Genomic DNA, 23,009 nt, shown 5'->3' on the forward strand with positions numbered 1-23,009 from the left:
AAAAAAAATGCATGTCGACTTACCCGGCGGGGCTTCGCAGATGTAACAGTTCTCGTCCCTGGAAAGAAAACATAAATTGTTAAATCGTTTCTGAATGTACCGACCTGTTCAAGGTAAGCTGAAGCACGATAAAACAGTTAAACTTATAGAAGTAAAATCCGTCCCCTACTGAACATCGCTGTAAAAATCCACATCTTCACTTTCCGGACTGATCCAGTATCTGTAAGGAAAAGGACATACGTGATAGTGATTGAATCCGTAACATGTAGATTGTATAGTAAAGATGGAAATGAACTGTATAGATTTGCACAAAACCTATTTCCTATTTCATACACATGAGCACTTTAGAAAATTTGATATTCCTAATGCATCTAGACAAACCTTCCATCGAAAAACATGTGTTTCTTTATCTGATTTATCTGATTTCATCTGATGATAGTTTTATTTTGTATATGTTAGATGTACCTGTTCATCATGTTTTGTTTTGTTTTGTTTTTGACCTGTACTTAGCCCAGTGTAAAGGTCGTCATTCATTCATTATTTCTCGATCAATAAGAAGATGTTTATTGCAAATTCATGTCCGCAGGCTAATTGCAAATTACAAACATAAAAGAACATTGAAACAATGTTCCATTCATTCCTTCACATGCAAGAGTAGGCTAGGCAAGAAAACATAATGGAACTTACGGCACAGGTCCACTACTTCCCTCCATAGCGTCTTCCCTGTCTTCCGCGTTGTCGATCACAACTAGGGAGCCACCCCTGTACATACAGTCGTACTTGGCGTTTTCGTAGCTTCTCTCCACGTCGGAGATAAAGAAGCACCTCCCGTCAACCTCGTTGTACCCATCAGGACATGCTGCAACAAGTTTCACCAGAAGTTCTATTCTATATTTGTTTTCATTTATCGTCGAACAAGAATCCAAAATATGCATTTTGGCGCTGAAAATATTGGTAGACTTTGACATATTAAAATCTTTAAAAGCCTTGTATGAAATACGTAAAACATATGAGCGCATATTTTGTCTGTAGAAATGAATTTCATATCATCCGGCAATAAAATGAAAACCGGATACATTTAGCAAAGGAGTTTTAATCAGAGAGGAAGGAGGAAAAGAAAGAAGAATGAGGAACAGAACAAAGAACATGAAAGAAAACAATGTATTTATCAAGTCCATCCCTCATATCATAAATACAGTATATGCTGTAACATGTATAGGAATCAGATCTTACTTTGGATTGTCAGTAGTGGTATTGTCAAGAACACCATATACAATAGGAATTGCCTCTCCATCTGGAATATCAGAACGAAGACCAGTTACATCACAATATCCGATAAGAAAAAATAAAGCACCGTATTTCATACCATACGGTACTACAAGGCAGATAAGATCAATGTTATTGTATCGGAGTGTAGGCAAATGTTGACAATATACAGTATTCTCACTCCGGCTGCGAATGAGGTTAGTGCGCGCTCACCTTTTACTGGGTCTATTTTCCTCCGGAGCGACTGCAGTACACTAGGTTTGTACACGTGACATTGTACATTATATTATCCCATAACCGTTTCTGTAAGAATGTACTTGGGGTGCATAGAAATGTTAGAGCAGAACTAGGAAGACTCCCGTTAGATTTAGATATATCCCTTCGTACTGTTAAATTCTGGACACACTTGACACAACTTAATACCGATACACACCCTCTGCAAGTTGATGCACTCCTGTTACAACGTAATTCCCTGACATATAGTCGTAGACGGACATTGTTACAGCGTGTGAAGGAGATCCTCGACCACTGTGGATATTCCTACCTACTGCATATTGATAGTACAACTTGTGATCCTCAACGTACGTATAAAGTATTAAGGACAAGACTTTCAGACATGTACATTCAAACTTTCTTCCATAGTTTGTCTGTTAATACCGGTAAACTGAGATTATAGAAAATGTAAAACTGAATACTGTCTAGAACAATACCTAGAGCACTGTGACTTCGAGCAGCGCTCCGCTATTAGTAAAATAAGAACCAGTGCCCACTCCTTGGAAATCGAAAAAGGGCGATATATGAAACTGCCTGTGTCGGAGAGAATTTGTAACTATTGCTCCTCAAATGCAGTGGAAGACGAAATTCATTTCATCTCTAACTGTCCATTTTATGACATCAGAAAACAATTATTTAGCACCGTGTTCAAAATGCTCCCTTACTTCCCCACCATTCCCTACCACAAAAAAAAACAATTTTACTACTAAAATCAAAGAACCCACATATTATAGAAGAAGTGGGTAAATTCGTCTTCCACTGCCCAAAAAGAAGAAATCAAACCCAGTAAAACTAGCACCATGCTTATCATGCATGTTGTTGAATATATAGTCTCACATACCACTGTATTTTCTTTCTTAATGTTGTTTGTAACTGCAATTAGCCCTCGGGCATGTATTTGCAATAAACTTTCGTTATTAAGGGAGGGTCCTCTGTACACTAATGTTTTACTCGGTCTGTTTTCCTCCGGGAAGTCTAGCGTTAACTTGGTGGCAGATCTTCTTGACTTGAGAAATTGGGTGAAGACTACTCTCCAAGCAGAGGTTGTGGGGAATGATCGTTACATCTTTATATATGGTCTTTTTTTTGTCCTGACCCCCACCGTCGGTGGCCAACGAACCTTCTCTGGCTAATGGATACTGCCTGGCCAATTTGATACTGTCTTTTTGCCACCGAGAGGGATCTGCTTGGAGATTATAGATGTCCGTGTCTACGGGAGTGCTGAGTCCATCATTACAGTCTCCCGAATTCCCGACGAATTTGACGATAACTATGTCAGGAACTACTTGTCCCGTTTCGGACAGGTCCTTGCTTCCCGTATGGTAGCATACAGGGACAGGCCTTCCGTCAGAAATGGCAACAGACAGTACAAAGTTGTCCTCAAGCCAGGCGTAAACGTCCCGTCTTCTTGGAGGTTGGCGGGTGGTCGTCTGGTCTTTTTCAGTTTGGTAGGCCAAGTTCGAACTTGCATAAAATGCTATCAGGAGGGTCATGAAGCGGCGAACTGCACCGTTCGCTTCTGCAACAAGTGCCGAAAGGTCGGTCACATCGCCTCTGACTGTACCAATGACATAGTCTGCAATAATTGCAACAAGGAAGGCCACACCGCTCGCCGGTGTCCAACATCCTACGCAAATAAGCTACAGCTTGAGAACAAATGGACCAAGGGTCCTGAAGCTGTGGTAGATAAGTCTACGTGTAGCTCTGGAGTCCCTGCTCAGGTGGAGCAGACTGAGCCAGAAACTTGAGCGGTTCACGACACTCCTATGTCGCAGGGGCAAGACCCTGATGAGCAGGATAACTCCGAGGAGGAGTCAGCAGATTCCTCCGAGGACGAAACAGAGGAGAAAATGGAGTTAATTCTAACTCCCTCCCCTGGAAACGAGAGCGGGAGCACCCAGCCCCAAAGCTGAGGCGCAGAGTAAGACTTCCCGTCGCAAAAACCGACGACGAAACAAGCCCAGGGGAAAGAACAACGAACCCCCTAATCAGAAGCATGAAATTGAACAGGCCTTAACTCATGAACTTATGGCAAAGGAAGCGGGTGTCAAGACAACCCTGATCACTGAAACCGCTAGTACGTCATCAGATGAAAAAGACTCCGATTTTACCGGAATGGAAGTTGACAGCCAAGAGGCCGGCAGTATCAAACCGTTCGGATGACGAGGTCAGCTGTAAAAGAAAGGCTAACCCCTCGTCAAAGACAGTCCGTCCCACCGATTACAACCTTCCTCTTGCTGAGGATCTCCAAATTGAAGAGTTCGAATCTTCTGAAGAATCTTTATAATAATAATGATGACTCGAACCAAGCATAGGCTGTATGCCTTAACTTTTTTTTGACAATGGTAGTCATAGCAACTTTAAACGCTTGTGGGACGGGTAATCCCAACAAACGCAAACAAGTGTATAACCTCTGTAGACAACAACAATTTGACATTGTGTGCTTGCAGGAATGCCACATTTCACACGTTGAAGGAACGACCTTGTGGGAGAGGGAATGGGGAGGTCAAGCTCTTTGGAGCTTGGGGACGCCCAATGCGAGGGGTTATGTATTCTGCTTTCCCCATCCCTCGACCTCAATGTTGTTAAAAATTCTGCGATGAAGATGGGCGTGTCGTGTGCGTTGTTCTGTCTAACGGCACACGTTCTTTAAGAATCTGCAATGTCTACGCACCAAATGAAGCTGCGGAAAGATCAGACTTTTATCGCAGTTTAAACAACTTCCCATCTAACGCCGATCCGATTTCAACTGCATAGAAATATATCCGATTTCAACTGCATAGAATGTCTCAGCCTGGATAAAAATAAAAGAGGGGGAAACCCGAATCGTAGTTCTGGCGGCTCAAAAGTTCTAAGACACCTCTGTGATAATCACAATCTACATGACCCGTGGCGACAGCTAAACCCGGACGCTCGGGTATATACTTGGCGCTCAGGGGACAACAGTGTAGCATGTCGTTTAGATAGATTCTACGTATCCAAAAGTCTACCTAACCATAGCCACACTTTTCTGCCAGCTTACTTCACTGACCACGACTGTGTGAACATCGAAGTCCTCCCCACAATCAAAAAGAAATATCCATGTGGAAGTGTAACGTCTCCATTCTAAAGGATCAAGAAGTCCAGACTGACTTTATAACATCCTACAAGGACTGGCAGACGCTAAAACCTGGCTTCCCATCTTTAAGATCTTGGTGGGATAACGTTAAGCAGAGAACCCGCTCCTTATTTATCAAGCACTCCTGCAAGATAGCGAAAGAAAAAAGAGACGACCGATACCAACTCAATAACAGGTTGGGAGACCTTACCAACCAACTTAATGCTGGCAACCTCTCCCCTGCCACACTAAGACAATACCAGTCAAACGAAAAATCCTCTCACCGAATTGGCACTGTCAATTCGATAGGATAGTTCTTCGGTAAACCGAAGAACGAAGAACTATCCAACTCAAGGTGCCATGGTACGATCAAGAATCAAACACTTCGAGGAGGGAGAGAAGTGTACAGCATTTTTCTTAAAACAGGCCGCTTCCAATGGCAGGAAAAAGAACATCTCAGCCGTACGTGACTCGGCAGGACAAGTCGTCAACGAGGACGACGAGATTTCCAATGTTTACAAAGAATTCTACGCAGAATTGTTCACGGAAGAGCCGGTAGACCCGGTTGCCTCCGATCAGCTATGTAGCAATCTTGATAACACTCTGAGCACAGAGGAGGTCCAGTTACTGGAGACCCCCCTCTTTACCGAAGAACTATCCAACTCCGTACATAGTGTGGCGAACAACAAATGCCCGGGCAGTGATGGACTCCCCAAAGAGTTCTACATTACCTTTTGGCATTTAACAGGCGATGATCTACTGATGGTGTTCAACGGAGTTTTTGACGCCGGGGAACTTTCCCCTAGCCAGAAATTCGGAGTTGTACGTAACACTGCTGCTAAGAAAGGGGACGAATTGGATCCCCAAAATAGGATACCAATCTCCCTTTTAAACACCGATTATAAAATACATGTATTAAGGTCCTCAACAATCGCCTTCAGTCCGTGGTATCGTCGGTGTTGCACCGGGATCAAATCTGTGGTGTACCCGGCAGATCAATTCAATGCAATCTTCGACTGATTCGAGACATTTGTCTATGCAAATAACAACAATGTTATTGTCTATGCTAGTGTCTCGCTGGACCAAACAAAAGCTTTTGACTGCGTAAACATCTCCTTTTTGCACAAAACCCTCACAAAGATGTGGTTTGGCCCTTCCTTTAGGAAGTGGGTTTCAATTCTATACCACAACATCGCAAGTTCCGTGTTAGTAAACGGCTCCCTGTCGTCACCCCGGCCCGCAGGTTGCTCGACCTATATTGAGAGTGGTCGTTTTTTTTACTAGCTCGGGAAATGACGGCCTTTCTCAAGCCGTTGCCCACGATTAAAGGCAGCTATCGACTGCGTGTGGGTGCGTGCAGGACCTGCACGGCACGGGGAAGACCCCGGTGTAAAGAAAAGGCGGTGTGGTTCGGTGATTTTAGCCGGTACGGTGGTCTCAACGGCCACGGCACCGGGCGGTGGCAGAGATGCAGGCGGGGTGGCCTGGGTGTGCCCCGGCCCGGCCAAACTAAGACAGTGGTGGAAGAAGCCCTGGATTTGGGCAGGCGTTCATACCCGGTGCACTCCTGTGGTTCTCCGGTGGCGGGATGAAGCGGGTAGTGGCGGCACGGGGCGAGCTCGCTCGGGCTACGGCAGCCTTGTAGCGGCCGCTGTGTGCCTCTGCAGTGTGCTGGCGACAACGAGAGCCTTTGGTTGGAACCTCCCGCCCACGTACACGTCCCCGGCGTGGAAAAAAGGCGGTATGGTTCGGTGATTTTAGCCGGTACGGCGGCCTCAACGGCCTCGGCACCGGGCAGTGGCAGAGTTGCCGGCGGGGTGGGTATGCCCCGGCCCGGCCAAACTTAGACAGTGGTGAAGGAAGCCGCGACTGAGACAGCCGGCTAATTGGAATGCATGAAGCTCCGGTAACTCCCGGTCTTGCTCTCTCCAGTCTACGGAGTGGCACCGGGCGGTGACAGAGTTGCCGGCGGGATGGGTGGTACCCGCCCAAGTCATGCAATATCGGAAAGGGCCCATGCTTTGCCAGCTGGCCAAGAGGAATGCCTGAGGCATGCAGCACTTTGAATGCTTCAGCACTTTGGATGGTCCCGACCCAATGTATTAGGGGTGCCAGCTCGCCGCTGACACTCTGGCCACGGTAGATGGTCCCTCTCCGATTTATCGAGAGTGGCAGGCCGCAGGTGGAACTCGGGCCAGGGTACATGGTCCCTCTCCGATGTAATGAAAGTGCCGGGCCGCCGGTGGCACTCCGGCCCGGGTACATGGTCCCTCTCCGATCTATCATTGCCGGGCGTGCTCAATCCGGCAGACGGGTGGAGGTCGCATTTGACCCCGACGACGAGCCCGTAAGCCAATTTTCAAAAATGGTCCTTTACAGGTGTCTGACCACCATGTCGTAGGTTGCTCGCCCTACCTTGAGAGAGTCGTCTTTATTTTGACTAGGTCGGGAAACGACGGGGATGGATAAACTCAAGTCTTCCCTTTCCCGGCCCTGCGAGTACGCCTTGCAGACTCGACGGTCAGAGACCCCACCGTCCGCCTTCTCGGCGGACGCGTCGGTCGTGAGAGTGCGGGACCGTTCCTGACGGGACGGCTCGGGCGTGGAAGGGAAGCAACGGTCAGGTGTCATGTGTGGCCGGGAGTTCTGCGATCAGGCTCCCGAGGGTTCGCGGCCAGCTCCACTGCGCGTTCCCTCCTTCCGCCATCCCCACAACAGATTGTAGTTATTAGTATCTTATCGGTCAAGTTGTGTTAAGTTCGCCTTTTGTGTGCACCAGTACCCTTAGCACTTAGTTTACCCTTTGTCACCTAGCCACACCATAGATTAGTTTTACCTGGTTCACTTGTATTAGTGATAAGTCCAGAGTTCTGAGACTCTCTGAGATTATTTTTAAAAACTTGTTCAGACGGCCGTCGCCGTAGCGACCCAGAGTATCACATGTTCTCGAAACGAGGCAGAGAACGAACCCAGTTCTCCCTTATATCACGTTCTTGCATTATCTTAGCTGATCGTTTTATATGTGCAATAGAACATCCAGAGTGGCATGTTTTACCATTGTTTACTGTGGCAATTCCTTTTAAATCTTATTCTTATGACCAGCCTTATAGCCTACCTAATTTTAACAATCACATTGTATAGCGTTCAACCTTATCTTTTAACCGACTGTAAATAGATGAATAGACGCATGGCATGAATGCCGCAGCCTCTTGTGACATCCGTTACGGCGTTAAACGCTTCTCACAGCTTCGTATGTTTTTGTGAAGCTTATTTTAGAGGCCGAGTATGAACTGAGAACCCTAGCGCACAGATTGCTGTTCACAATGTATTAGCTCACTCTGCCTAGTTATTATTAGTTTCACTAGGCCTGACATCTAGTGGTGTAACCGGATACATAAACGAACGCATTAAAGATGTCAGATGTCAAGCCGTTTTTATTGAGTGAGAAAATTCTTTAACAAGGATCTATTGGAGGGCAAGTCTGGTGCCAGCAGCCGCGGTAATTCCAGCTCCAATAGCGTATATTAAAGTTGTTGCGGTTAAAAAGCTCGTAGTTGGATCTTGGGACCGGGCTTGCGGTCCGCCGCGAGGCGTGTCACTGCTCGTCCCGGCCCTCCCCGCCGGATTCTCCCTGGTGCTCTTAACTGAGTGCCTCGGGGTGCCGGAGCGTTTACTTTGAAAAAATTAGAGTGTTCAAAGCAGGCCTGGCGCCTGAATAGTGGTGCATGGAATAATGGAATAGGACCTCGGTTCTATTTCGTTGGTTTTCGGAACGTGAGGTAATGATCAAGAGGGACGGACGGGGGCATTCGTATTGCGGCGGGAGAGGTGAAATCCTTGGATCGCCGCAAGACGAACCACTGCGAAAGCATTTGCCAAGAATGTTTTCATTGATCAAGAACGAAAGTTGTGGGCGCGAAGGCGATCAGATACCGCCCTAGTCACAACCATAAACGATGCCAACCAGCGATCCGCCGGCGTTACTTCGATGACCCGATGGGCAGCTCCCGGGAAACCTGAGTTTTCGGGTTCCGGGGGAAGTATGGTTGCAAAGCTGGAACTTAAAGGAATTGACGGAAGGGCACCACCAGGAGTGGAGCCTGCGGCTTAATTTGACTCAACACGGGGAAACTCACCCGGCCCGGACACAGTAAGGATTGACAGATTGAGAGCTCTTTCTTGATTCTGTGGGTGGTGGTGCATGGCCGTTCTTAGTTGGTGGAGCGATTTGTCTGGCTAATCCCGATAACGAACGAGACTCTGGCATGCTAACTAGTTCGGCGATCCCGCGCGATCGGCCGCAACTTCTTAGAGGGACAGCCGGCAGTAAGCCGGACGAGATGGAGCAATAACAGGTCTGTGATGCCCTTAGATGTCCGGGGCCGCACGCGCGCTACATTGAAGGCATCAGCGAGTCTTTCGCCTTCGCCGAAAGGTGCGGGTAACCTGCTGAACCGCCTTCGTGATGGGGATCGGAGATTGCAATTATCTCCGATAATGTCGTTTCTGACACGGTGGCAAGGAGCGGGTCACGTGCCGGCGGCGTCCCGCTCCGACCCTTCTCTCTTCCCGATGCCTCGACAGGTGGCGCTCCGACGGCCGCTCTCTAGTCAATCTCTCGCTGGCGCGCAGCAGCGCAGGCGGAGAGCCAGGAGCGCCCATGCCGACCCGCTTGGCGGCAGGACCCGACAGCCTCCTTGGAACGTCTTGCGGGCGCAAGCCCGTAGTTCCCTACCACGCCAAACCAGCGATCCGCCCCGAGTAGCTCGGTCGAGGACGGAGTCAGGTCCTCCCGGCGAAAAGTCTTGGGCGGGCGAGCGCAAGTGAGGGCGCCTATATCCTGGCGGAGGGGCGTCGCGTCGTGGGTTTGCGCGGAATGGAGTTGAGTTTTGTCTCGAGCACGGCGGGGCCTAGGTGAGACGGCTCCTCCCCGGCACCCGCGGCGCGGCGTTGCGGTCTCTGACTCGATGCAAACGGTCGATCTTGCGGACGAGTGACCTGTCCTTAAGCATCGGGCTTCGAGCGGGCGTCCCGCGGTCCAAGGCCTCCTTTAGGCAGAAGGTGAGGACTGCACTCGGTCGTCGCCGGCTAGCCACCGGCTTCGACTGATTGCTCCACTCCCCGAGGTCTTCAAGAGAAGGGCGGGCGCAATCTACCCCTGACAAGTCAGTCGGGGGGCGAAACGGTCTTCGCGGCGGGCCCGGTTCGCGGAGCGACCCCCAGGCCTCCCACTCGTTCGCCGTCCTTCACCGAAGGGCGACACCTGTCTCTAAAACGACGGTGCCGAGAGGCAAAGCGAGCTTTCGTTGCAAACTCGAAAACGAAAGAAAAAACGACAACTCTTAGCGGTGGATCACTCGGCTCGTCTGTCGATGAAGAACGCAGCCAGCTGCGAGAAGTAATGTGAATTGCAGGACACATTGATCATCGACGCTTCGAACGCACTCTGCGGCCCCGGGTCCGTCCCGGGGCCACGTCTGGCTGAGGGTCGGTTTCACCTTCAATCGCGTCGTGCGCCCATACGGGCGCCTCGTCGCGCGTCTGGGGGTCCGTCGAAGCTGCGTGCCTGTGCGATCGATTCGAGCTTCGTCCCCCGAAAGTCAGGTTTTCACAGTTCCCTCCGGCGGAGACGCTCGCGTCCGAACCCGATTGCTTTTCGGGCTGATCCCGGGCGGACCGCGGGGAGTTTCTCCTCGCGACCCCGACCCAGCCCGGCGCATTCCCGCCGCCCGACTGGCGCCCGGACAATCAAGCCTCTCTCCCCGCGGCCGGCAGCGACTGCGAAGGGCGTCTGCAGGCGGCGAGCCCGTACATACACGTACGGCCGCCCTGTTCCGCTGTCCCTCTCCGATCTTTGCCGGGTGCCAGACCGCCACTGACACCCCGGCCAGGTTCCGCTGTCCCTCTCCGATCTTTGCCGGGTGCCAGACCGCCACTGACACCCCGGCCAGGTTCCGCTGTCCCTCTCCGATCTTTGCCGGGTGCCAGACCGCCGCTGGCACGCCGGCCAGGGTCTTCGGGCCCTCCCCGATCTATGCCCGGTACCAAGTCGTCGCTGACACCGCGGCCAGGGTCCGCTGGCCCTCTCCGATCTATCATTCTATGCCGGGTCTTTGGACTCGGCCGGCCTGGTGCAGGCCGTTGAGCGCGTCGGCAGGGGGCTAGCGTGTGCGGGAGGGTGAGTGCGGATCCTGCCGAACACGGGGAAGGTCCAGGCGTGGAGAAAAGACCGGGCGGTTCGGTGACTTTTCCCCGTTCGGGCGCCCTAACAGGCTGGTTACCGGGTGGCGGTGGAGTCGCCGGCGGGGATGGTGACGTCCCATCCCCGCCCAAGTCCAGCAGTGGCAGACGACGCCCCGGCAGGACCCGTCGACTGAGCTGCTTGTCCGGGTAGTGCGGCGTGTTGACAGCCGGCTGGTTGTATGGCCGTTCGGGAAGGTTCTGCTTCCATCACCGACGATCACCCTGTCTCGATGAAATTTTGAAAATGGTCCCCTACAGATGTCTGACCATGTAGCTTACATGGCTAGCTATGGGGGGGAGGGTGCGTTGTTGAGCTTTGATAGTGAAGATCTTTTGCGCATCTTCTGATGGAAATTTGTGGAGCCTTATCGAATATGAATTCCGTGGAAGACGGAAACGGCTCCGAGGATGCATTCGTGTTTCTCCTCAGCGAACCTGGGGTTGCTGAGAGCGTTAGTGATGTGGAGGTAAACCTAGCGCAGACTGAAGGGCAAGAGAGAGGCGAGGCACTGGAGATGAATGCACCGATGCCGCCTGGCCAGGTTGAAACTGGGGCGGAGACAAGCGACGAAAGCGATGAATTTGACTTCTATTCTGCGCTGAGGCAGGCGAGAGCCGATCGCGTCGTTGAGTTTTCTCGACAGAACCAAGCGATCGCTACAACTGATCGGGCGTGGGCCGCAGTCGATCCCGACGATGATTACTCGTACAGGCCCAAGGTCTTCATACCACCAGGGTCCGTCGGCCTCAAGCGAAAGGATGACAACCGAAGAGAATTGTCCTTCTTGGAAATACTTGACGGCGTCTGTATCGGGTACGTGGTACGCTGCACGAATAAGTATGCCCGGGAGAGGAGGAGAGCGCGCCCCGCAGAAAGACGCTCGCATTGGAAACCCACCTCCTCAACCGAGTTGAAAGCGTTTTTGGGTTGCATGATCTTGGCCGGCTACGTACACCTACCGAACCTTGCGTTCTATTGGGGCGTTGACGAAGACTTTGGCTGTTCGTTGATGAAAAGGAGTTTTCCCTTTCACCGCTTTCGTCAAATTCTTCACTACCTTCACTACTCACCAGAAGGGTACTGTCCATCTGGCAGCCAGCGGCTGAAAGCTTTCAAAGCGAGGTAGAGGCTGGACCGGGTCATGAACGTGCGTAAAGTCATGGAACGGGTGAACGAGAATAGTAGGTCTGCCCACCACGTCGATGAAAACCTCGTAGTTGACGAAGCGATGGTAGCTTTGCGGGGTAGACATCACCTCCGCCAGTACAACCCATATGCATGGGTATTGTCTGCATGTTCTTGCCGAACCCGATGGCTATATCCTGGCCGACGAAGTGTCCGGGGCACGGTCGGATCCAGAGGACATGCCAGCGTACCAAAGAGCTATGCACGGCGTTGGTGACGACCAAATCAGCCCTCTCGATCTGAAGCTGGCTCGCATCGTACATACATTGTAGGTTGACGTTATCGTTCCAAGGTCGCTAACGCAGTGTTTTCTGTGACTCTTGCTATACAAGCGCCCAGCTGGCAGACCATCTTTTTGCGAAGGACACGTACTTGGTTTGGACCATGACAAGGAATGCGTGGAGTCTACCGACTCTACGGCATCCCATTCCGTCGAGATGTAATCGTGGCCGCCGGCCGACACAAAGCACCCGTGATCCATTCCCTAAGCAGAACGTGCCGAGAGGTTACTCCGTCCGGTACCACGACGGGCCGCTTACGGGAAGTGGAAAGACACCAGGACGCTCATCGTCTTATCGACGGCGACAAGCGTCGGTGCTCCCGATGTACAAGTTACCAGGCGATCGAAAGGTCGTGGAGGAGGAGTTATCCGTCAGAAGGTGCAATGTCCAGCGATGGTGGACTTGTATAATCGCTACTACAAGGCGGTTGACAAGGCGGACCAGCTAAGGTCTTCCTACGAGTTTGGGCGCCCGTCGAAGAAGTGGCACAGGCAACTGTAATGGTATATGCTGAACAAAGCAGTATAGTGAATGCATACCTAAACTGGAAGGCCTACACAACTGAAACAAGCCGCGAGAAGCTTCTCGCCCACAAAACTGCCCAGCTGAGATTTCGCCGAGCGTTGGTGCGGCAGCTCGTGGGGAATTTCCGGCCAGACGCAGAGTTCCTGCTAGGAGCTATGTAATCGTATGCGATTTGCAGAGAATCGCACAGCGAGTTTCGTCGTCCTAGGGGACGAAAGTCGCAGGCTGCGAGTTTCTTCACCTGAGAGCGGGGGCGCGCAGACTACCCTATTCGTGCGAATATCGTCGACCCTACGCTGGGCCGCGCACACATACAATAGGCAACCCTTTCGTGCGAATAACGTCGATCTTTCGCTGGGTCGCGCACACGTAGGTAACCATATACGTGCGAAGCTTTCCATACTTACCCGGGGCCGCGCACGGCTCTCTATCGGAACTTCGGCAGACATTTACCGACGTTGTGTTCACTTGCACTTCATTAGCAGAACTAGATTTGTAAATATAAATATAATGTTCTTGATCAGCTATAGGTTAGAAAAAGATCGCAAATTGATACAGTTTAACTCGATGTTCTCTGCAGGGGTTTACAGAAAATTAATTCAATTTACAGAAACTGGGAACATGGAACTCGGAGAAAGCGCCAGCACTGGGTACAGGTCATGCACCTGGATAATTCCAAATAAACTGCAAATATACTCAGTGATAGCTATGGAGAATGAAATACTATCATTTATATAGGGAAATTAGCGGTTAAACCTCAAACTAAACCTCATCTGTAACTTCGATCTACGCATATCGTAAAAAAAAAGATGGCGCCCATGTATACGTGACGCCAACAAATAGCCAGACAACACAACAAAAATGGGGCTAATGTGGAATAGATTTTATTCATGTGCCCTGCGTTGGTATTCACATTTCTATTGTGTAAAAGAAATTAGAAAAAAAACACAGACGTTTTTGGACAATGTGCTACCAGACGTACAAATTCGCTGGAGTCGCGGTTTACTCGCTCCTCATAAATTTTTGCGTTTCACAAACAACAAGAAAATCAACATTTACACAATGTTAAAGACATCAACTTGAAGTAGTATGTGGAAAATATTCATACATTGCATCACTAGTCTTACGTTGTTAATCAACGCAGGGAAATTCCATGGTGTAAGACATAAAAAGCGTCTGGGCAAATATTCTAAACAAAGTAAACAAAATGGCGCCCAAATATTAAGACGCCGTCAAGGGTGCCCGGAATCTATCAAGAATAGTTCATATTATACTGCAAATAAAAGAGGTTGATAAACATTCCTGTTCAAATAAAGATATTTTCTATATCTTCGGTATGTGTAACGTGGGAAAATGAAACACGATGTAGCATAGTTTATATAGAAATATTGCAAGTACATGTACGTAAGCTGACTGGGCGAAGCTGCAGCTGGCCAGCCGATCGGTGCACCATCCACATGTTGCCGGTACATGTGCCGAAGAACCCAACGATAGCACTCAGAGGCTTACCGTGGGTATCAAGTTCTTCCACCGAGAACAGGTAGGTTGTCTTGTGTTTCTGTATTTTTAGTAGATACGTTCACAAGCTGCGTTCTAGTACACCGTTCCAATTTATTTGTTCAGATTGATCGTAAAATTTAGAAGGACAATTTATATGACCTTAAAGTATATACAAACTTAAATGTTGAAGAATTTAGCTTTCTTTGGATAATTTGTTGGTGGCTTACATCTAAGAGCTGCATCCAAGGGGTCATTGTCCTCTGAAGGAACGCCCCAGAATGCATCACGTTTCCTGCCAAACTCACTCCTGCGGCGTGTTGGAGCCATAGTTGCAGAAGAATACTATGATATAATAACCTATATATTCATTATCATTTTTACGACTACCCCGACATTACTCATTATATGTATGATACAGCGCTACAAGAAAGTTTCCAACTGGAATAAATTATTGTCTTGGCGTGTGCGCGCCCGCGGGTCGTAATTGACCGGCAACGACTTTGGGATTAATTGTTGGAGCCAGGTTAGGCCACTTAGTCCTGAGAAGGACTGTATTGTTGTTTTTCCTTTAAATTTGTGTGTGAGCGATGCGACTGTACCCTTAGGGAAGCGAGTGTGGGAGCCCCGGCATACAAGTAGGATGGTACCCAGGCTAATGCGACTGTGGGAGCGGACGTAAAGTGTTGTGTACTAACCAGGATGGTACCCAGGCTACGTTTCGCATTTCGACAAATTATTGACGGTAGAAAACTTCGAAAGAGCACGTCTGAACACCACAAAGGTAAGAACTAAACAGATACGAATCAAGCCATTCCAAAGACTTTGCAACAGGTAAACGATCAATGATCGGCTAGTAGAAGTCACCGTATTTCACCATTTCTATGATCATATTGTTTGTCGTCATTTTCTCATCCACACCTTATGAAATAGTCCTGTTGTTTTCTTAGGACATCTGGTGGACAACGCCAAGTACTTTATTGTTAGGCAATGGTGTTTTATTGTTTGGTGAAGTTGAATGAAATTCCACGCGTGGGGTAGAGTGCTTTCCCACCGAACAGGTTGCTTGCTCGCATTATGTTGGTGAGCAGACAGCTATGATAAAAATGCTTTACTAAAATCATGCATAGTAGGCAATATCAAATTATTTTCCTAGCGGAAACATAATGAACAAAGACTTCACCACACAATCATTGTTTTCTTTGTCGGTTCATACGCCGACATTTTACATTCCGATTGGCTATACGCTTATTCTACGAATAAGACAGCCTACAAACAAATCGTTCTCTGGTTTTGGTAGACTACTACTTAAAAAAATAATGTGGGAAATATTTATTCTCTGTAGCTAGATGCAATACAAACCTTTTCCACGGCGCTGTGTGCCTGATGATCTCACCCGGTATGTGCCGCTCTGCTGCGATCACTTACCTTTGGATGTTATCCTGCCTACTGAGCGACAAACTTTAATACCGGAAGTGAATAATTTGGCGGCGCAAACTGCTGTATTGACCTTGGATTCTACCTGAAAAATACTGCACAGACACAGATTACCAGAAGGATATGTCTATAAAGCTTTTGTTTATTTCTATTCCCTTGCGATCCAACGAGAATGCTGGACAAGTTGTGCGTACCCAAAGGGTTCCTTTGAATTTTTCGGCCCCCTGAGCTGGGCCTGGCCTGCGCGTCCTCCCCAGATCGGGGTGCGTACGACATTGAACAAGGAGGATATAAGGAGTGCAGATGAACGAACACAACATCGGTAAATGTCTGCCCGGCCCGGCTGGTAGGTAAAGAGCAGTGCGCGGCCCCAGTCGCACGAATAGGGGTTACCTACGTATGTGTGCGCGACCCAGCGTAATATCGACCATATTCGCACGAATAGGGTAGTCTGCGCGCCCCCGCTCTCAGGTGAAGAAACTCGCAGCCTGCGACTTTCGTCCCCTAGGACGACGAAACTCGCTGTGCGATTCTCTGCAAATCGCATACGATTACATACCTGGAGCTAGGAACCCGCCCGTCGTCAACCCCGGGACAGGACTAGTCATCGGTAAACACGAGCAAGTTCGCCGGGGGAAGCCGACGCGAGGCTGCCGCTACTGCGCCAAAGCGCGCCAATTGATGCCGGGAGCGAGACGTCCGAGGCCACACGAGACTGTGTACAAATGCAACACCTGTAACGTTTCCGTCTGCCGCGTTTCTCTTCGCCTAGAGTGCTGGTGTGAACACTTAGAGGAAATGCGACCTGTTACATTTTGGGGGTTATTTTGCTCAAGAATGAGAAGTAGAGAGTATGTTGCAAGAGCAGCAATACTGACCGATAATGATTCTTGTTTGTGACCGGGAAAGGCCGTTAAAGTAAACTGACTGTTAAAGTGTTAAGGACCGAAGTGAAAAGACTCTATTCAAGATTACAGCGTACATTTATACGTACCTTAGTAGCTAGGTTTAGATTTTACATCATATACCATTTATCAGTCCACGTTCAACTAAACGTTTTAAGGCTGGACGACAGATGAACTTACCAATAAAATTGACGATAACAACTTTGTAAAAGTAGAAAGCAACGAAAAAAACACAAAACAAATTCACAGCTTATATTTGGAAAAAAAATAGAACTCACCATGTATATCCCTTCGCTGTATCGTTCTGGACTGACGATGAAATATTGTCTAAAAAATAACTTCTGACACACTTTGTGTCGTCAACTGTTTTACTGTGACTGAATAGTCGGTGAGAAGACTGGGGACGTGTCGACCTGTGCGGCTTGTCTGCCGGGCTGTGTCAGTGGTCCTCGGGTGTCAGATCTGTTCTGGGCTAAGCTCACTTTCTGCCAGGACTATATCGAAAACGGGGAAGGGCTGTGTACGTGGCAACAACCAATGGAATCAAAGCTCTCACCCAATTTCCGGAAATGGACTAGACGTATCCATGGTAACCCCTGCCAGTCCCTCCTGGAGACGAACAGACATGGTAATGGCAGCTTACGTAATGCCATCTGTAGCGCCACGTAGACACGAACACTGCGCAGCGCATGGATGTATCCTTTTTCGACGGGTTTAACCACGTAACCCAGTAGGACTAAATTACGAAAGTTCCGACATGTGTGTTTACCACAAAGTTCCCCGCGCACACTATGGCTGCTGTCAGCCTTAATTCATCGCGCATAATAGCAAGGATATCCCAAATGCTTCTGATATGTCTCTGACAAATACACAAACATTACTGAAAGTTGAAAAATTGGTACAGTACTGTGTCAGTACATGTGGTGACTGATTTACGTAACAACATACGCCAACATTAGTCGAGTGAAGCGTGACATTAGGTATGTCAACTTCAGATGTGTCGCCAGTGTTAATAGCTGAACCGAGGTAGGATACGAGTACTTAAAGTTAAAGTTAAAGGGCCTTCCCGCGTCAAGTGTCGCATAGGGCGGCGACAATCTCCGTTCATTAGCCATGGGCCACACACAGCAGTCACTACAGGAGGCTAGTCCACTGGTAGTGGTGTGTGTTTAACTCCCATACTCTTTCCCAAATGCTGAGTGCTAAACAGAGAAAGCACTATGTACCATTTTTTAAAGGAGTACTTACCTCCAGAAGGGGGTGCTATATTTCGACAGGCATTTTTTTTAAGTGAAAAATGCATATTATTTTACAGTATACCATTAAATGCCCATTTTGCGCGCAAGTCTTAAAACGCATCGAATCCAGGACAAACTCTCCAAATACCCTCAAAACTATCCCAGAATACACCACGCTACCCCATTGGTGTCTATGTTTTAAACAAAAAGTTACGTTACAGACCTCATTTCGGGGGCGATAAGAAAAATTCGTACCGTTTTGTGTTCTTTGGTATCTTACCAACCATTGTCCTTCTTGGTGTCCTTATCGCCCCTCATTTATGCCGCAAATATTGACGATGAAAAAAACGGCGTAATCTAGTTGTCCTTTCCATAAGTGGCGTAATCTAATTATCTGTTCAAGTAATACTTACATGCAAATAAGTTGAGAAAATCAAAACACGCAGGATGAAACTGGCCGGCTCCCACTGTATTCCACATCCCGATATTATAATATCCAAGCCACAGGTCAAGCAAAGTAAAACAAGTAATTTCTCAATAATCAGCTTGTTAGTGTGCTTGTCTCCTACCATTTTCGCCGAAAAATGTGTATGTTGACCTGAAGTGTATGAGTATTGCGTAAGCCAGAGTTCCCGGATGTATCAATTGTGGTTCAGCATGGGGGAAAATGATATTAATATCACTTTACAAACATGCGCCGCGCAAGTCGTACAAGCGAAATTATGTAAAACGTCGGCTAGTTATGTATTCATTGTAGCATGATGTATCGGAAAATAGCACTTCCTTCTGGAGGTTAGTACTCCTTTAAAGAGTTTAAAGTCTTTGGTATGACTCGGAGATCGAACTCACGACCTACTGAATGCTAGGCGCGCACTCTGACTCCACTTGGCCATTGCACCGGTACTAGTAACTTAAAAGAAAATAAAAGTAGGTTCAGATACAGGGCCTGTTTGTTCTGATATAAATGTCTAAGTTGGTGATTTATTGTTCCGATCGACAACCACAAATCAAAGTGAGAGACAGTACAGTGTGGAACAGGACCTTAACGTTGTCTTCCTGTGAGAACACGCGTACGTACACAACTAACCGGGGAGAACCTCTAAGACTCTATGTTTTCTGGTAAACGCTGTTACTTTGCTCGCTGATTCAAAGTCATCTATAGTGTGTCCTGTGTAAGGGCCGAAAGTAACCAGTTTCTATCTGCACAAATCAGTCCGATTTTTAAACATTAGGAGCTTCCTGTTTGCCTCCAAGGAGAGATACGAGAGGGCCTGCAAGGGGGGGGGGCGACAACGCTCTACGCTGAATTCGGAAACCCTCGAGTACGCTTTACGATAAATTCCAAGTGGCTACAACGCATTACGTAGAATTAAAACGGCGAATACGCTCTACGCAAAATGCGAAGAGCGGTCCGTCTACGCTCTACGTAGAATTAAAACGGCAGATTACGCTCTACGGAAAAGGGCTTGCGGGCCCCCATACGACCTATCATTGATCGGTGTTACCAGGATGCAGGATGCCATATGACGATGGCCGATGGGGATAGCCCGTATACGTGCATTTTGTAGTCTTGAGTATGGCATTAAACATTGACGATCATAGACGTGTGGCAAAAAATGCTACCTTCATATGAAGCCGTTTTAATTATTATGTTCACCGAAGGAAAACGTATTTGCTCAGTTTCTTATTCTTCTTCCTCCTCTTCTTCTCCTCCAAACAGTGACCTCAATGACCTGATCCAAATGTAACATGTTGTGTCTTTTAATCTTATTTATCTGTCAGTGTCCTCGTTACGATTTTGAAAGAAAAAAGTTATTCAAAGAAGTCGCCAATATTTCCCCAAGTTTTTCATATCTCAACCAACAACAAAAGACTATATTATTGCTAAAGTCTCCCAACCCATTTATTTTTCAAAGAGTCGGACAGTTCATCTCCCACTGCCTCCTGAGAAGAAGTCAAACCCCCTAATAGCATGGCAAGAATAGTTTAATAGAATAAAATAGATTAGAATAGCAGTTACTTTGTTCCTATTACCTGGTCACATATTGTATATCTACTTTTTACCCTGTATGTATACCAACGTTATTAGGTTTAAGTAGAGATAGTAGGTTCGATAAGTATATCGTACACGTAGAAGTTGTTAGCAAATAGTCTTATATCACCACATTTTTCTTGTTAATGTCTGTATGCAATTAGCCCTCGGGCATGAATTTGCAATAAACATCTATTTACCATAATGATAGCAACTACTGTTGAGTTACATCATGTTCCAATTTTATAGCAGGGTGGATTTAGACTCCTGTCTGACCATGTATACGAATGTGTTTGAGTAAGAATTAAGAGAGCACCAAAAAGCAGTTACTCAAGCAACTGGATAATGACTTTGGAAATCATATCCAGTTTCTTTCCAAATCATATCCAGTTGCTTGAGTAACTGCTTTTTGGCATCTCGTATTACCTGGATGTCTAACCTTCATCGACGAATTAACAGAGCAGACCATATACGAAGGTAAACATTATGCATTTGCCTTGCAAATGTTATCTTTCCAGTGTTACAATTTAGAATAATTAGAATATAGTCATCTACCTGATAGTAAGCAGGATCCACCCTATAGTATTAGGCACAAGAGGTGGGATTCTGATATGCCTCCACCTCTCCAAGACGATAGAAAGACTAGATTGTGTCACAGATCTACAGTAGTATCATTTCCAATTCACGGCGAAGTGGACTCATACCGTCTTATATCTGTCACGGATAAGGTTACACGGTGGTTAAAGTAGCATTTCGAGATATGTGATTAATGTCTGATTTATAGCTGCAGTCTGGTAATCTATAAAGTTGTTTTTGTCTCAAACATACAGATAAGATAAGAAATATGCAAATGTACCAACAATAACGAATTATTGTTGCTTGAGGACACCCTCTTATATTTGCGGATTAACTATCTTTTCGCTGGTAGATGAGTTCTAATAGTACTGGGAGGCAGCAAATATCAATGTAAACTAACAGTATCCGTCTGACAGCTTTTATTACAATGAAATACACCCCAAAATTGATATTTGACGACATTCATGCATACATTTGGTGTCTTGAATTTTCCCTGTCTGTACCATAGCCACATCTCAACCAACAGGTATTTGTGGTCGCATCTACGCTGCAAGTGTTACGAAGTACAAAGTACAAGTACAATCCCGTCACCACCAGGGGTACCGTAGGCTCGGTGACCGCCGCAGCAACATACTTGCCACGAGACTCCGCATCGGCTGGTGCCAGCTTAACTCCACGCTGGCCAAGTTTAACCTTACCGGCCGGGGATGTGCCTGTGGTGCAACCTCGGAGACAGTCACACATTTCCTCCTGCACTGCCCACTGCACGCAGCGGCACGACAAGACCTTGCCACTGCTGTGTACCGCCTCGTGAGACGGCCCCTCTCCACCAGCGTTCTACTCAACGGGTCCCCGGGCAATGACATTACATTAAACGAAAGCCTCTCACACTCCTTCCACACTTACATCACTTCAACAAACCGTTTCTAGGCACTTCCAGCTGTTCCTTTCTAACCTTGTTATTTAGTATCCTTTTTTTCTCATATAAGGTAGTCTGACTGTGACTTATTTTATCGACCTCTGACCTCCAAATGTGTTATTTTAGATGTGTACATATATTTACTTGGCTAATTGGAATGATATAGGTTCTTATGATCATTTTTTTTTGTAATTTCACACTGTTGACATTAAGTGCCCTATATGTTTTGTCCTTATGTGTTGACTCTCTAACATCAGCTTTGCTGCCTTGAGAGTCAGTGTAATGTCTTGTTGCATTTTCAATAAATAAAGTACAAAGTTTAGTGTTGCCCTCCCTCCATCTCTCTAAGACTGCTGAAATTTTGGACTAGATTGCGTTGCTGACCTTTGGTAGTATCATTCCAATGTAGGGTTTATAGTTATCAATACAACTTGATAGTGGTTATGGATAAACTTACATCGTGGATGAATAAGTATTTGAAGGTACTAGTATTTTGATGCTCGAGCGCTCAACTAATTTGTCCATTAGGATCATTCGAGGATAACATGACATGATATGTAGCTGCTGAGTCCGACAGTCTAGAGCTATTGACCAAGTCAGCTGACATGGGCCTTGCATGTTGGTAAAACAAAGTTGAAAATGGCTGGAATTCTTGCAACAATAAGAAGATATAGAAACTAGAGTTCGGAGGACTCATGTCTCCGACAGTGTGATATTGTTTTGGTCGGTGTTGTGTGTATGTATAGTGTACGCTTTTTGAAGATGATTATCGTAGTTATAGTGGTCAGAGAGTCCTTTTGTGAACGAAGCAACATACTATTTACCTAGCCTGTACCATATGCATGTCTTTGTACAGAAATACGGAATAGAATTCATCTTTTGGTACAGGGGTGCCTTGAGCATATGCTCAAAGAATGACATTTTGCAGCTTTGGCATACATCACTTGAAAATGGTGTGAAACAGGTCTTTTCTGCTATTTTCAGACAAAAAATGTACATTTTTGGCTCCTGTGACCTAATATTACAACCAAATGACCTAAAATTTGGTATAGGAGTGCCTTTGACATAATGCCCAAAGAGCTATACTCACATTTTTGGTAAACACTACTTCAAATTTGAATTTGTGTAAAATAAGTTTTTTCTGCTCTTTCCAGACAAAATGCTTAAAAAATTTATGCCCTTGTATTAAAACCAAACGACCTGAAATTTGTTATAGATGTGTCTTAGGCAAATGCCAAATGAACTTAAGACATAGTTTGGCATACACCACTATAAAATTGTGTAAAATGGGTCTTTTTTGCTATGCCCAAAGAACAGAGCTTAAGCAATGCTGTAAGGTAGCAGCACACAGTATTAATGGGGGACCCCCGGGGTCTGTGACGCGGGTATAGAAAGTAGTACAGCGAATATTCTTGAAGGCTGGGTAGAAAGCCTGATAAGAGCGTCAGCCAGACGTAAATTGTGCCGTGTGGTGTAGGAATGTATCAGGTTTGAGACTGTATGATTTGAATTGTGAAGGTTTTGCAGTTCGTGT

General features: G+C 47.1%; 1 protein-coding gene across 1 annotated transcript in view; it reads right to left on the reverse strand.

Annotated features, from left to right (window-relative positions):
- Positions 1–17,058, reverse strand: part of LOC109466438 (fibrinogen C domain-containing protein 1-like) — a 22,427-nt gene extending 5,369 nt beyond the window's left edge. Inside the window, exons 1-5 of the mRNA XM_019764161.1 lie at positions 16,989–17,058; positions 1,234–1,294; positions 688–859; positions 170–220; positions 24–58 (exon numbers count right to left, since the gene is read on the reverse strand). Coding sequence (XP_019619720.1) covers positions 24–58; positions 170–220; positions 688–859; positions 1,234–1,294; positions 16,989–16,991 — 322 coding nt within the window. The 5' untranslated portion in view covers positions 16,992–17,058. The remainder of the gene's footprint in view (positions 1–23; positions 59–169; positions 221–687; positions 860–1,233; positions 1,295–16,988) is intronic.
- Positions 17,059–23,009: the final 5,951 nt, after the last annotated feature.

The sequence above is a fragment of the Branchiostoma belcheri genome, unplaced genomic scaffold (assembly GCF_001625305.1).
Source record: "Branchiostoma belcheri isolate BF01 breed outbred unplaced genomic scaffold, Haploidv18h27 scaffold167, whole genome shotgun sequence".
Classification (NCBI taxonomy): Eukaryota; Metazoa; Chordata; class Leptocardii; order Amphioxiformes; family Branchiostomatidae; genus Branchiostoma; species Branchiostoma belcheri.